This window comes from Schistocerca americana, chromosome 2 (assembly GCF_021461395.2).
Source record: "Schistocerca americana isolate TAMUIC-IGC-003095 chromosome 2, iqSchAmer2.1, whole genome shotgun sequence".
NCBI lineage: Eukaryota > Metazoa > Arthropoda > Insecta > Orthoptera > Acrididae > Schistocerca > Schistocerca americana.
In genome coordinates, this window is record NC_060120.1 from 765237099 (window position 1) to 765253596 (window position 16498).

The window sequence follows — 16498 nt, forward strand, 5'->3', positions numbered from 1 at the left end:
GTTGACCGCTTTTCTCTAGTTATGAGTCGATTTGCCTCAAATTCCCAAAGTGCCTATGAACAGTTACTCTACTACCGAATACAGTTAAGCATTTCATTTATTCACGAGCCACTGTCAAGTCTGCTTAAGCTTCACTGTTTTAGAATATCAACAATAAATAAATAAATAAATCTGGATGGATGCAATAGCACTACACTTCAAGTTACGAGTATTCATCGGATCAGATTGTCGATGTCCCCGACAACTTCACTCTGACGCTTATAACTAATATCTATGTACTGAGCACAGGTTTGCTAGTTATGTAAGTAGAAATGAATGCCTCATCACAGCAAAGTATAGACAACAGGTATGTGCCCGAGACGAATTAGGGCTTTGAGAGAAGAAAAAAGTTAAAATTTAAAAAAATAAAAAATATTGATTTTGCGGTTGCAGCCGACGTGCCCACGGTAACGATGGCGAAGGCTTCATCAGTGCTACATTTTAGGAACATCGAATGTTTTCAGTCAATAAAAATACAAGACTTATCAGTGTAAATGCCAGGGGACAGTGAAATCACAATAGCTAAACAGATAGAAGTCCTCGAAGAATACTTGAAAAAACTAGCCTGGAAATCACCTTTGAAAAATGCGCTAAATTTAACGTTCAGAAATTAAACACGACATACGGACAAATCAAAGGGTTCAGACACTTCAAGGACCTCGATGAGATCATAGAAGCAACGGGGCTAGAAAAGTGCAATTTCAGGAACTCAAGAGAGCGTACGGGTGGACGCATGACTTCTGTATACAAATAAAAAAAACTCGTGCCCACCTGTGCATAGCTTAGACAATACATTAAAATCCTAAAAATAAGGCTTTCACACAAGATTACGACATTATGACACACAGGCCGACAGGAAAATTAAAGAGTCCGCCTCGGAATCAACAAGTTAGAAAGGACATAAATGCAGAAAACTGCAACCAGCAACTTTTTTGATGTATTTGTTTATTCCATAAACCGGTTTTCGAACTTCTCCAGGCTCTTCTTGAGATGGTGCACAGGAGGTTACACGACTATTTCATAGCGTAATGCTGGGCGCTGGCTTGCGATAGTATGGGCGGCTTTGTTATAAGCACCCAGCTGTCAGTTTCCATTGTGATTGTCAGTAACACATCAATCACTCTTCACGTGGTGTGTATGTACATACCGTTAGTCACGAAAAAATAAGTTTCAGTGAAATTTGAGGAATATGTGACTCATTATTTGTATAAAAATACTGCAGGTGTAAGAAACTCTTACATCCCCTATGGGTGGGGTGACACATAAAAATATTGGAAAGTGATCTGTGGGTTTTTCACGAACACAACGACTTATTTGGTTTTGAGTACGGTATTCTTTGTAAGATGAAAAAATATTTTGCTTTATAAACCCTTCCGCTTTTCATTTAAGCTCAGATTCATGCGATAAACAAAATAAAAACAGAAACAAATGATTAGAGTGAATGTGAATAAGTGAAACTAAGTGCTTACTTAACGTAAAAATTGTTTTTTTTCTTTTTCACGTCTGATAAATTCAACTATTGTCCACAGTGTTTTGCTTAACTCCTCTCCTGGCAGACTTACAAGTTTCCTCAGGATTCAGATGGAACTTCAGGGCAAAAATCGTTACAGAAACCAATTAAATGTGTGTGAAATATGTAAAATATATATGAAAGATACAAACGTGCGAAAGATACATACGAAGCTGCTGGGGAAAAGGTAGTTCTTATATAAATGTATCGCTGAAGTTTCAACATCTTGTCAAAATTCCTTAAAATTTGCTTTTTTCCGTGAATCGCCATCAGCATCAGTGTAATAACCACAGGTAATCTATTGTCGTTTGTCTTTTGTAATTTAGTTTCTTATCACAGTCACAGACAGTAAATAAAAACAAATAATTCGTAGACTAAACGACATTATAAATAACAGACACCCAAATATTTTATAAGTGATTCGAGATGTCGAAACGAAATTGGTGGACAGCATATTACACGAATGAGAATAAAATTTTCAGTTGTTCATAGCGTATAAAATTGTGGCAGTGTAGAGGAAAAACTATTTCTGACTGATCTATTCACTTATTTATGAGGTACTTAAAAGAGAGGTATACCGCCACAACGCTTTTAAAGTATAGACGGCGGCAGTTGTGAAGGCCAAAGTGCGTTTCCCTTATACGATGTCCACGCGGCAACAGATGTGAGACTGCACTATGTCGGCGGTGTTGACTTTCATGTTTAGTATTTCCCAGGCCAGTCCCTGCGGCAATCCTCGTTGTGAGGCTATTCAGCATCATAACACTATAATCCAACAGCTTCCTTTTAAGTAATGCGACGTTGCTCTAGTGAGTGGATAGATAAAACAGTTACAGACATAAAACGTAGCGCAGATTCTTCCAGCTTTCACGCACTATCACTTGCCGAAAACTTTATCATAATACACTGAACTTTAAAAACTTGTAGCCTATGAAATGCGAGGAACAAAGCTAAAGACATTCAGAATTCAAAAAATGTCAAAGAGATGCGATATAACTCGGAGCTCACGGACGAAGACGGTCTCAAAAGCAATGCTGTAATTTAGCACAAACTTTTCACGGTCAATTGAAAAACCAGTTAAAATTCGTGTGTGGCAATTTGGAAACTTCAGCTACGACATCGGTCTGCTGTGTCGCTGTGACCTTTATTACCCAATGAACAGATTTATCTTCGAAATTCGGACATTCATTGTGACGTAAGTGTGATGAAAAAGTGAAACGTTATTGTGAACTTCGAATTAAGAAAGTCCAAAATGACGTTCTCTATCTAAAATTGTCCTCCGCAAATAGACATTGACATAGGAGTTAATATCATTCTTTAGTCAGCTGAAGCCTTGAAAATGAAGCAATGCTTCGAAATGTAGTCTCCACTGGTTATTAAAATCAGGTGTCGTAAGACGGGAGACAAATTTTATCATTTAATTTGTCTTTCATTTCACTGTCTCCTGATGCCTACTAAAGCGACTACCCTTACCAAAGGCAAAAGAATGGTACCAACTTTGTTACTCATTAATGAACGATATCTGAAAGGTGTTTTTTCATTGTTTGTCTTTCTTTTTATAAAAAAAACAATACATATATGCAACAGAGATTCGTTGTTTTTGCTGCCAGGACATGTTTTGCTTGGTGATGCCGGATTATACACGAAATCGATTCTTACCTAATCAGAAAAAATGGCTGACCAAGCCTGAAAGAAACATGATCTGGTTATGAAAACTACTATTTTAGTGGTAAAAGATGGTTAATTATTTTTTATTCCAGGTCCGTATAATGGGTAGAATCACACATCGCAACTGAGGGAATTGTGACTGGAGAAACTGATCTCGGAATTCCGTCTTATCCAGAAATTACTAATAATTTCTCTCCCAACCATAATTTTTTCAGCAAGGTATATGCTACCTTCAGTGGTTCGCGGACGTCCACATGTTCCTGAAAATTTGCTCGATGGAAATCAGATTAGCTGCAATATCTAAAAGACGAATAAGGGAAGAAATCCGAGAGATTGTGAAAACTTTTGTGCATAAAAGTAATGATTCCGTTAGGTACATGTAATCTCACTGTTCTGCGTACAAGTAGCTTTACGAAAATATCTATAAAATATATTCTTAACAACACTGGACGTTAGGGAAACGTTAACATGCTGCTCCGTTTCCGTATACTATTAAACATCTAGCATCACCCAACAATTTCGAAACCTACAATCACTGTTCTTAAAAAGCTATAATCTTCGCTTTTACGCTACCCAAGACTATATATGTATTCACTACTGATTTAGTTAAATATCTTTAATTTATCTAGTAAGAGACCTCTGGACTTTGGTACTTCCAAAATTATTATCAAAAATTATGGGACTACGTGTATGGACACTTAGGTGCATGTAGGTTATGAAACCCTTTTTGGGCTACCTACAACGGTCTGCTTCTGCTTGACGTTAATTTGTTCTGCATAGGCTACATATAGCAAATTCAACGAAGAGTGCAAGTTAACGATCCCACAACCCCCAATTATACAAGCAGAACGATTGTTAATTGAGGTATCGAAACTGAAAATGTGGCAGTTAGGATCATGGGCCACATAACCAATTCATCCTCTGACATGGATACTCAGATACATGAATCTAATGTTAATACCACGACGATTCGGGATTGACGTGCACAAAATGCTGAATATTTCATAGCCATATTTATTTTTATGTATCTGGGTTCAAAAAGATGTATTGTATTGCTTTTTGTAGATACCCGTTCTGTATGTTATTATACAAAATTAATTCTATTTGGGCTTGTTATTTGTAAATGTGTAGACTTCTTCAGACAAAATTATTTAACTATATTTTTCTGCGAGTGTGCTCTGATACGAGAGTATAATATTATTTCACGGTAGTATTTTAATAGTACTTCATAATGCAAAAAACTGCCCTACGTATAACTTGGTCAGATTCTGATTCATGTGAAAACGTATTTGAAAGAAAAAATGGAGGAAACCTATATATAAATATTACGTGAAATCTATCTATAAAATTAATTCCCTTTCGTCTTGATATTTATGAATTTGTAGAATTCTCCAGATAAATTATTTTACTATATTTGGCTACGACGAGCGTGCTCTGATGCAAGTGTTTAATACCGTTTCACAACAATATTTTAATAGAATTTCATAATGCAAAACAGTCTTACGAGTAACTTGGCCAGATTCTGCTTCGTATTAAAACATATTTGAAAAGAAAAAAAAAAAACGAAAAAGAAAGAAACCGCTAGACAAATATTACGTGAAACATGGCGTCGTGCATTTACTGTCATAGTTGTCTAAACAAGATGGTAATATTATTCGAATTACTTGAAAAATTAAAACTCACTAGCTCCAGTTGAAAAAAAGTCAACGTTTTGTAAAGAGGAGAAAAGAGTAATTATTGATTTTTGTAGGATGAAATTAGTTTTCATGCATCTCAGATATTTCAGTCAACGCGCAATTTGCGTTTCAGTGTATAGGATGCAGAAACGCCAGTGACGCTCTGTTAGAGATATTTGGCGCACGAATACAGTTTTCGACGACGATGCGTGACATCCTGTTCGGCCAACCACACATAGTACGTACAGTAAATGGCACTTTTGGGCGTTGACAGCGCTATACGACAGCAGTTGATTCGTTTGACAGAACATGGGACGTTGTTTCAAACGTCCCTCCCCTCGTAGCAGTCAGGCCGGACGACGTCACGCCCGCTAGCAACCAATCCCGTCGCGGGACACGCCTCTTACCGACAGAACGTCTCCACGTAAATTAGATCCCCTTCTGGTTGCGGAGCTCGCTCTCCCCCCACCCCGGAAGCAGGCGCTCTCCCCCACCACGTCGCGCCGAGCTGTCGACGGCGCCGGCGCGCGCCCGCAGGCCACGCCCCTCCACCGGCGCGCCGGTGCTGCCACCTGGCGGCCGAGGCCCGCAGCTGCGCCCGCCCGGCGGCCCGTCAGTCGGTCAGCGCAGCGGACGGCGCCGGACGTTCTGGAGTCGGCGGACCGCTGGACGATGGTGTCGACGGGCGCGGCAGGCAGCTGGCCCTCCTGCTAGTGATCCACCGACTGTTTACGAGCGCGCGATGTTACTGGGCACGGTGCACGAGGACGGCCCGGTGCTAGCCAAGACGCGAGCCACGGACTTCAGCATCGCAGCCATCATGGCGCCCCGGCGCCTGCCGCCGCCGCTGCCCGCGGCCGCCACGACGCTGCCCGACGTCGGAGCGTCGTCGCCACCGCGTCTCCCGGCCGTGGCTGCAGCGGCGTCGCTGGCCGCTCCGACGCGCCACGCCGCGTCGCCGGCGCCTACACCCGCCGCTATGGGTGAGTCACGCCACGGTTCCGTCACTACGCAGGAAACCACTGCCTCCCCCCAAACGTCAGCCAGCGACCATCACTACCAACGTCAGCGGAGGATACGGTGGTTCACGAAAACAGCCCTGTTATTTTCTATCTATGCGATACCAGCTATATTCTTGGCCATTCAAGGTCTAACAACATGGTTAGGAATAGATTCATTGACGATACTTCGTCTCCAGTCTCAGTATATTCGCTTTTCTATTTTTGTTGCTTCACCATCTTCATTTGGCCGCGATTTGTTCGTCTTCTGGTCTACAGAGGGGAAAAACTTCCACATCTTCTCTTACACTTCAAGTTGTTTATTCACTTATCGTATGGTTTTTAAGCACAGAATTAAGTATAATACAACAGTGACACATGTAATTTACAAACCGACATCTAAATTTTTAATATAATCAATTGCGACGTTCGTTGCCTCAGGAACTTGTCGAAAATTCCACGACCAGTCCTGTTGGGACATTCTGTAACTACATGAAGAACAGCTTCCCTGGCTGCTGCACAATAACATTTTAGTGTTGGAGCCTTACCCCACCTATGATGACCGTCCATGCTTCTGTCATGATTGCTGTGTATGTTGTTAAAAGTTGCCAATGTTCTGCGAGACTGGTCAAAGGCATCGGGTTTCTTTCTTATGCAGGGCAAGCTCTGAGGATGAGGAGGGCAAATCTCTGTCCAGTCTCGTCCCATGAGTCTTTGAACTTGAACTGAAACATGCGCAGTTCCATGGCTGTTGTCATGGACGGTTTTCTGGATCGAGCCTCATTTTTTTCTAGGATTCCATGGCTGTTGTCATGGACGGTTTTCTTGATCGAGCCTCATTTTTTTCTAGGATTACTGCGTCTTGATGCGGGTTGCCTCGTATGCGTTAAAAGTCATGGAGGAGAGCTACTTTTCGTCGGAGTTCAAGGATGAGAATTGTGCCCAATAGAGACAGCCACTCGACGGGACTTGATCTTAAGTGTACCACCGATAATTCTCGTTGTGCTGTTCAGCTGTGCGTAGAGAGGTTATGAGTGTGCAGTGTTGAGCCACAGATTATGCTGTCCGACCATAAGCATGTCAGCCTGCATTGTTTGGAGTCAGAATGGAAATATGAACGTTTTTCATCGATATAAAAGACGAACTCATCGTGGTTGAATAGTGGTAAATTGAAGCAAATTTAACGCCCGAATAATATGTAACTGCGAAACGAGTCGGACTAAGGTAGGACAATAAAATATTGTGTCTGAATACGATTTATTATAAACGAAAATATTGCTAACCTGTGAGTAACAGCCTCTAACGAAATTAAAAATACAATGACATGATTGGCGGCCAGATAGTAGCAACGTGCTGAGTTGGCAGTCGCAGGAAATTCAACGCACCGTTGAATTAAACTCTGGAAATAATATTGTCTGCACAGTACTTCACGTCGTTTTATATTGTGTTACTAGGAAACAGGCTATTACTACGAGAGAGGGCTTTGGAATTCATCTGAATCAATCAGCGATTGCTGTCGTTGTGTACTGTCAGTGTAGTACTATTAACTTGGAAAGCCCTCTACCGAATTGCTGATGGGGATATATAAATTAACCCAGGAAACCGTATAATAAAATTTCGAAATACGTTGACGTAAACAGTAAATTTTCCAAGCTTCATAGGCGCGGGCTACAACCTATAGCCTACTCAGATGAAAATGAATATCAAATTCCGCTAAATTCCTGGCACCGACGTTTGTACTTGTCTGTCATGACTTGTTCGAGAGACATCCCTCCGTCTCTTGATGAGTTTTGGCTCTTTAGCGTAACTCAAACGATCCCAATGCTGCCAGTAAACTTTTAACCGCCTTGTATCGATTCTAGCGTGCTCTTTAACTGAACTATTCGCTGTTTCAAACTTATTTCTCTTTTACTTTAAAATCCTAGGATAGAGCCGTCATTAATACTGTTTGTGCAGTATGAAAATGTAGGTAATGAGAAGATAATTGCATACATGGTGAGTCTTTTACGGAAGAAACCCGGAGAATGTGTTAGCCAGTCCAAATGCTTCTGTACTGACCGTAAAGGAGGCCTACATTTTCATCGTCTGGCTGCACCTGGGTGTCACTAATTTCCATCAGTGCTGCTTTGTGTTTCGATTGTTCTGAAGAGAGCACTGTAGACCTGTTCGATTGCCCTGTCGTCCCACCCGCCCACTTGCTCGACACCCAAACAGCACTTTTTCCTGCGTCCCCCTGTTTGTATTCTTTAGAATGTTTTACATGGCGCCAGTTGTAGGGAGAGTGGTTAGGGGTGAGCAAGGGTGCCGAAAGAAAGCGGTAACGGTAAAACTTCACATTACAAGCAAAGTTCCGAGACCCTTCTCTACCAATCCACACATTATTTTCTGAATGTGATTTCTCATTATTTTGGTTTTGAAAATGGTAATACTACCAACTGACAACTGAGAAAATGTAAGGTAATGAGACGTTGTCTGAACTCGAAAAAGTCTTTACTGAACAAAATTTTCAAAGTTATTAAATACCTGAAATATATTGACGTCACTAGTACAGATTACATAGGTACTCCCTATACAGAACTTTCTGTTGAGTTCTCTTCGACAATGTATGTTGGTAGATGCGCAAAAAGGACCAACAAAACAGTTTTTGTGACACTTAAATTAACCGTTTTTGTTTCAACTCTTTTACTCGTACTCTGTGTTGGATTAATCACATGCGTGATTCAACCAAATACTCTGCAACGTAAGCTAATGCCTGAGGGAGAGAGACGAAACTCTTACTAATTTGAATATAATACTATTCCGACCGGAAAATACCTAAATTGCTTCGTTTTCCATTAAAATGAGGTGACTCATGATGCAGTGCCCCCTCAATCATAATTAATGACTATATTGACACCTCATTTGCGCGATTATCTGGTTTCCTTAACTCTCGTTCGTGTACGCACCTTTCTTACCATTTAAATGGCTTTGCGATATCTCCCGTGACGTCTGTTTTAGGCCTACTCGGTGTTAATCGTTGCGTTGCCAGCCAAATTATGCGAATACTAAGGTACTGAGAATTTACCTCTACAGAATGACAAACGATAATTATTTTTAAACTTGAATCACTTCCACACTGTTACGAGTAATTTATTGTGACACTTAGGGCCTATTCTGTTTTCTAGCAAGGTGCTCGGTAATGACACATCGAGTTTTGCTTAATAACACGGTGAACGCTGTTATGTTCATTTCCCTCGCTTTCGATTACAACTGTTAAAATCTAGACGATGGGGCACTAATATTCCGCGTAGTTTCACGATGTGTCGTTTTAAAATAATGCACCGCAAGGAATCGCCAGATATCTCCGGCTTCTTTTCCGTCAACTGTTCATGTTAGACAAAATGTTGCTGTGTGCTCATTACCTGCCTTGTCGTTGAAACTAGTGAATTGTTTAGTTCCAAATTCAAATTTATTGTCTTCTTGTTTCCACTTCGCTATAATTAGATCATCACCGACGTAAATGTAACTTCTACTCACAAATTTAGAAGCGCTTCGCTAGGTTATACATGCTTTTCATGAATTGTGATCCTTCTTTTGTCGACAGTTCGAGGTTTTCAAGAGTGATAGTCATCTAAATATCCGAAAAGGAAGGAGCTGATCTGTAGATCAGATGTCCCCGATGTAAACTTAATGAAACTTGTCTGAGTTTTCCTCCGTTATAACTGAGTGTTCTCCTGGAAAGAATTCTGTTTAAAAATGCCTATTATTGTTTTCTTTACTATTAGATTTCACGTGTAGGGGAAGCTTCAACTCTGGTTGAATGATGATAATCTTGTGTGGAATGTTAGAATGTTGAGAATATCAGTGTTGGGAAAAATTTTCTACAACATTGTATAGGAACTAGACATGTTTGTTCAAAATAGCATTACGAGAACGTCTAGTGCTGGCGATACGTAATTGTGGTTTGTTATGCTAAACAGTTCATAAATGTTTGTCTGTTGGAATGAATTATGTAAACAATTTTTACACCCAAGAAACACTGTAAATAGTCAACTGTTGATGTTTCAGCCTCTTAACAACGACTTTCTGTTCATAGCCACCATGCTCACAATATATAAAGTACTCACCTAAAATTCCCGTATTTTTAATTTTTTGTGTGTAAGTTTGGGGCGTGGGAGGTAGGAAACGGAGGGAGGGGGCCGGGGGAGAGGCAGAAATCGTAAGTCTAACTGCCACAGTGAAGAAATGAAGCAGATAACTTTTTACTGCTGGATTTGTACCAGACTGCTTTGAAATCGAGCACTACATACGAAGTCGTTCCGCGTGTCACGAAAATGACAATCAATCTACGAAACGTACCGAGTTAGAATATTGATTTGGTGAATATACTTTTCGCCTATAAAGCACAATTACAACCGTTGATCCGTTGGAAATAGGCAAGTTACTTGTGAGAGCTCTTAGCGGACAAGCTGCTCTCAGGGTTAGCTGAATGAAGGGCCAGAAAAACATTTCTGACGACGTAATTACAGGTCGGCGCCGAGTTCACGAAAGCAATATGCGGGCGGGTGGTAAGCAACCAGCAGAGCAAGTTCGTTTGCACTTGCGGCATCGGTCATTCACTCATACGTCGTAGAAGGTTAATCTGCGCCTGTGTCTTTAACAGTAATAATAATAACAATAATAATAGTATAACAGTGTATAGACCGTGCGCAGCTGACGATTCTTAGAAATAACGATTTCTGCCCCCGCATAAATGTGTAACTTAACATACAGTGACAGAATTTTCATTTAATAATTTTAATTTAATTATTCCACAATGACATGCTGCACTAACTAAAGACATGCATATGGGACAGAAGAGTCAAATCGCTCTTGCAATAAAATTGTGTAGAGTGATGCCTTCCACCGCGCTACTTTCTCATTACATCGCGATTTTTGTCACATTTTTAAGAGCATTTCTTTACATTCTCATTATATGACTGAAGCCACAGACGTCACGGTGTCAATTAAATCTCTATTCACACTTGTGACTAGCTGTTGCAACTGTAAAGAAAGTTTTACTGTCACGGACTGTTAACTGATGTTTGCGTTGTTTAAATTCTACTCAGTTTTCGCAATTACACGATAACGTGTGTTAATGCTGTAAAATAACTCATTCCTGCAACACTGAAATATAATGAAAAAAGGATTTAAATTCGTGTTTTTTTTTCCTCGTTTCAGTGCACATTCTCGACAAAGCTTTTCCTTGATTACAAGTAACAGAGGTAATGTTTGGTGAAAAGTAGCAGCGGCATTCCAGACGAGATTACTTACTTTATCCCTCTTCACAACTTCAGTCTGAACACTAGTTCCATGCTGTTTTTCGCTTAGTCCATCCCGTCCAAGCCTCTTCATCTCTGGATTAACAACTGCATCACACTCATTTGAACCTATTTACTCACAGAGGTCCAATGTGAACTGTAATTATCGTATGGCAGCGAAACTTAGTACATATGCTGATGCGTTAATGCAGAACCGATTTACGTTACAAAACATTAGTTCCATTTTTGGCCACCAGGTGCACATCTGGCGCTGTACAGCATCTCGCCGACGTCTCCGGTGGTCATAGTGAACAAACTTGTGTAAGCGGCGGTTAAAAGTAACATCGATATTATACATTTCACACTCGTTAAACCTTTTCTCCACTCTTCAGTTAATAATCCATCACAATGGAAACATTTCTATACGTCATTGCCGGCCGGAGTGGTCGAGCGGTTCTAGGCGCTACAGTCTTGAACCGCGCGACCGCTACGGTCGCAGGTTCGAATCCTGCCTCCGGCATGGATGTGTGTGATGTCCTTAAGTTAGTTAGGTTTAAGTAGTTCTAAGTTCTAGGGGACTGATAACCTCAGTAGTTAAGTCCCATAGTGCTCAGAGCCATTTTTATACGTCATTGTTACATTCACAGCACCAGATTTGCACCTGGTGGTCAAAATTGGAAGTAATTTTTTTGCAGTGTAAATCAGTTCCGCATTAACGCATTAGAATGTCTACCAAGTTTCGCTGTCATACGATAATTACAACCCACACTGGAACTAATTTAAATAAATTTCACTCTGTCACTTTTATTAATGTTCATCTTATGATTTATTTTCAAGAGTACACATTCCGTTCAAAAGATCCTTCAAGTGCTTTGCTGCCTCTGCCAGAGCTACAAAATCATCAGCAAAACTCAAAGGTTTTATTTCTTCTCGACTACAAATCCTTTTCGAAATTTCTGGTTAGTTTGTTTTACCGCTGGCTCGATACACAGATTGAATAACATCGAGGATAGGCTACAACTATGCAGCATTCCGGTTTCAACTAAAGCTTCCCTTTCATGCCATTCGACTGTAGTAACTGCTGCCTTGTTTCTGTACAATTTGTAGATAACATTTCACTTAAGCAGTAAAAAGAAAAAAAAAAGAAAAAAAAGATTGTGCTCAGATTTACTGTAGACTAATCGGTATGAGACTGCATGTAATTCTGTTGTCGAACTACACGCAATCTCCCGGATGTTTTCTTTAAGTGTCCACTGCAGTTTCTTGTGAAAATCTAATTTTGTAACATTTTAAGCTGCATGTGTACGGTTTCACTGTAGTGTCTCATCAGCACCATCCTGTCTTCTGCTATCCATGCGGCTGCTGTAATTTCTCTGCTCACCTTCTTTCACATAATCTTCTCGGCGTTTTCTTATCTCTTGAAATCCAAGAAAGAATGTCCCCAGTCCATCCTCCATCTGCCCCACATGCTCTTCCCATCCCTTTACATCTTCATTACAGTCATAATTATAATAATTACGTCTTCCACTCCAGTCTCAGAATTCGTCTCCATATACCGCTAAGCTGCTCTCGGGTTCTTTTATTTTATGGTATTTCTTGGGGTTCTATTTATGCTCCGTATCAAGCTTTCGAATTAGTTAATTGTACGTCTTAATTAGAATTAAACAACATAGAATAACAAAGAAGCGGGAAAGCAGCAAAATCATAAAGATATGCCACACCGGAAGTTTCAGCCGAATAACTGACTTAGAAAAAAAAGCACAACTGACGCTTTACGGAATATATTCTTACGTTCTTCATGTAAGTTTTATATTGTATGGTAGAAGCTGTGATAAAAAAGTAAAAAACAGTTCCTATTCGCGTAATAGGACCAATACACGGACGGCGTTCCCAATAAACGTTCGTGCTTCTTGGTGTGTTTTATGGCGCAATTATTTACTGCAACATTTGCTGCCTGGAATACCTCTAATTGACCACGTGTAGGCAAACGATGCGAAGTTCTTTGAAAAGGAAACTGTAACTTACTGCTTTTAAGAGAGCAACTTTCTATTAATATATTCTGGTGCTACGTTGTAAGCTTTAGATGCAAAGGATAAGCACAACAAAATTAGCACTCTTTCCTGAATATTATTCGCAGAAGACTTCACACTCAAAGCTACTCTCAGCGCTTTCGCACGCGAGAATGTGATCTGCACAGTACCAAAGAAATTCATGAGAAAATAAAAGCAATAGTGTTTTATTGGGAGGATTTTTTTGCTAGCCCATATAACTAAGGACAGCGGTAAAGTAGCGAATGGTTCGCGGAGTGGTTTTGCACGTTGTTCGCGTTTTGCACTGGACTCCGAAAACGCAGGCAGCAGACAAAATGCAAGTCAGGCATCCGTAGCTGCCTTCAGAACTAACATGAGACATTCTGCCAATGGCCAACAGTGCGTGTTCTGCTCCACCTAGACCTGCTGTCGCTACACACTGCCCACATGAACAACTGTACGATGGGACAATTTCTTTTCGTAAGTCTTTAGTAAGGCTGCTAGATTTTAACGCTTGTTAATCTGTCGGATAATTTACGAGAGCTAAGTTGTACAAAGTTCGCTATAACTTCAGGAAGAGTAAGGAAACAAGAGAACAAGCTCTGAAAACGCGTTTAGTGATGCAAGAGAAAACCCGATGTTGAAGAAGACTTTCTTAACACATTTTATACAGAAGACAAGACACTTCGTGTATTATTTCTATACTATTTAAAATTGGTTTAATCCTTTTAAGATGCTGGAATACGAGAGACTGAAGTGCAGAGATAGCAAAGCTACTTAGGGTAAAATATTGGTAATTTTTATTGAATATTGGTCCGTCCACCGCTACCAGCTGCCATTATGGTGCTTACGGCCTGAAGACGATCTAAATTACAGACCGAAACCGGTTGACAACTAAAATAAATATCTGCTGCGATCGAGATTGTTCTACTGAATTTTAACATTTTATACCGATCGTTGTTTACGCTCCATTGATAGAATGCTTTCAAAAATTTTAAGTAAAAATGTTAGACGGGGATGCTCAACAGTATCTGAAAAGAGTACATACAGTAAGTCTTACACTATTTTTTACACTGTGCTAAAGCAAAAGATTATCTACAATTTGTACAGAAAGTGGACAGCATTTACTAGAGCTGAATGACATGAAAGGGAAGCAGTAACTGAAAACGGAATGCTACACAGTTGTAGCCTATCCTAGATGCGATTTTAATCAATCCATGAATTGAGCCAGCAGTAAAACAAATAACGAGAAATTTGGAAAGGGATTTGAAGTTCATCGAGAAGAAATGAAACCTTTGAGTTTTTCTGATGATCTTGTAACTGTGGCCTGTAACAGGCCTTGTAAAGCTCTCGGGTTACCAGTTGTGTGAGTACTTTAAAAAGTACGATTTGTTAGTGACACTAATACTCATCATCTTTTACTAAAGTTTCTGGGTAGGATCTGCCTCGTTCTGTAGTAGGTCGACACTTCATCGAAATACGACAGTGGTGAATTTGATGTCGTAATTGTAAACCCGAGAGCTTTCTATTAACATAACACCGATATACACCGATATATGCTCCGCGGATACTCTGCTATAAGTAAGGGAAACATGGAAAGATCTCAAAACGGGCATTGTATAAGGCGCAATGTTGTGGAAGGTTGTTAAAAATCCAGCGGGCATATCTTCTGGCAGGCAGGAATAAGCAATTCCGTAACAGCAGAAACAATGCATTACGTTAAGGAAGAAGAATACTATTACGTACTGTGTAGGTTGCAACGAATATTGGAGTACAGCGTGCTCAGAGAAGAAAGGCGTAGAGTCGAAGCGAAAGAAGTAACCGATCAGACAAAGCACTTATGGCTTGGCAACAAATGCTACTGAGTTCTATATTCGTTCTCGCGCACTAGCCCGTTTCGTGTATAATAAAGGATAGAACTAATTCTCCTTTTTTGTCAGCCTTTCATGCTGGAACCATTTAACTCGACGTGAAACAGAAGAACAGCAATTAATTATTAATGGACAATCGGTGTCATGTTGCTTCTTTTAGATTCAGAACGCGTTCCGCTGTTAGTGGCCAAGTTTTTATCGAATTAAGTCATTTTAGTATTGCCTGCTTCAATTTTTGACTTAATATTTAGTGGGTGTAGGTAGAAAACTGACTGCTCAGCAAGAAAGTAAGTTAGGAGAAAAAACATGAACTCACTTGAAAAGTTCGCTGCAAGGAATCTGCAAACTTACGTAACTCTTATTAATAGGATTAGGTAACCTTTCCTTTATTCGTAATAAAATAACATATTACTGTCCTTGGAAGCTGACAGAATGTAGTTGCCAAAACTGATACAAACAAACAAGACTGCGCTGCTAACTTCTGTAAACAGAGAAGACTCCAGTACGCGTTATTCATAAAACGGCAATCCGTCGGTAAGTGGTTGCATTGCAGTTGTCTGCCAGTAACTACTGGTTATGTGTACGCAGGTCAACAATTTAAAGAAAAAGGTTTCTACAGAACAACTGCCTCAGACGAGAAACCTCAGCTGAATCATTTCTGAATGTACATTTAGATGAATTATCAGTGGGGGAGTTACATCAGAGCTGAATAGCCGCGTGTTAAAGCGTCAAAAAAATTGTTCTCGGAGCAGTGGTCGACAAGGGTCAATAATGCATGAACCGGCTGGTAATAAGGCGCAACCCGTCCCTCAGTCACGCTAAACTTGGTGATGGACGTTACAGCCATACATTTCTAATGGCGCACTTCCGTCTCCCTTTCCGTGATGTCTGCAAAGTAATATTTTTCCTCTGAAGCCGCATGTCTCTGTTCGTGTCAGCTGTTACCTCTTTTCTGTATCTATTAAAAATAAGCTAATCTCGAAACAATGATAAGCCACCGGTAATGGAACAAAGCATCAGAAAGGAAGAACGTTTTATCAAAACATCGGGAGAGATATACAAAGCGTTTAGAGTTGTAAATGTTTCGTATTAAAAACATTATGAACAAATTTTGTCACTTGATTGACTTGCAATGCCCTGCTCATGCCATTCTCCGATAGAAATGGCGTGCCACTTTGTCTTTTCACCCGTGTACCTTACCAGTCCCGAAACTATATTCTGGATAGGACTTACCACGGTGTTAATTGCGAGGTAAATTACAAGTGAGAAAGGGTGCCATTCGTCTGTGTACTACAGCATCCATAAAAGAGTTGGTTTTGTAACCTCGAAAAATATTACCTTGGAGGAAAGATGTGTGCCTATTTTTACCACCGTCTTCAATTAAATTTTCTTTGCTTTGAATTATTCCTTAAACTCACTCAGACGTG

At 40.2% G+C, this 16498-nt stretch overlaps 1 protein-coding gene across 1 annotated transcript in view; it reads left to right on the plus strand.

Moving 5' to 3' along the window:
* Nucleotides 1–5635: 5635 nt before the first annotated feature.
* Nucleotides 5636–16498, plus strand: part of LOC124594410 (T-box transcription factor TBX20-like) — a 494737-nt gene continuing 483874 nt past the window's right edge. The window contains exon 1 of the mRNA XM_047132779.1: nucleotides 5636–5876. Within this exon, the coding sequence (XP_046988735.1) occupies nucleotides 5636–5876 (241 nt within the window). The remainder of the gene's footprint in view (nucleotides 5877–16498) is intronic.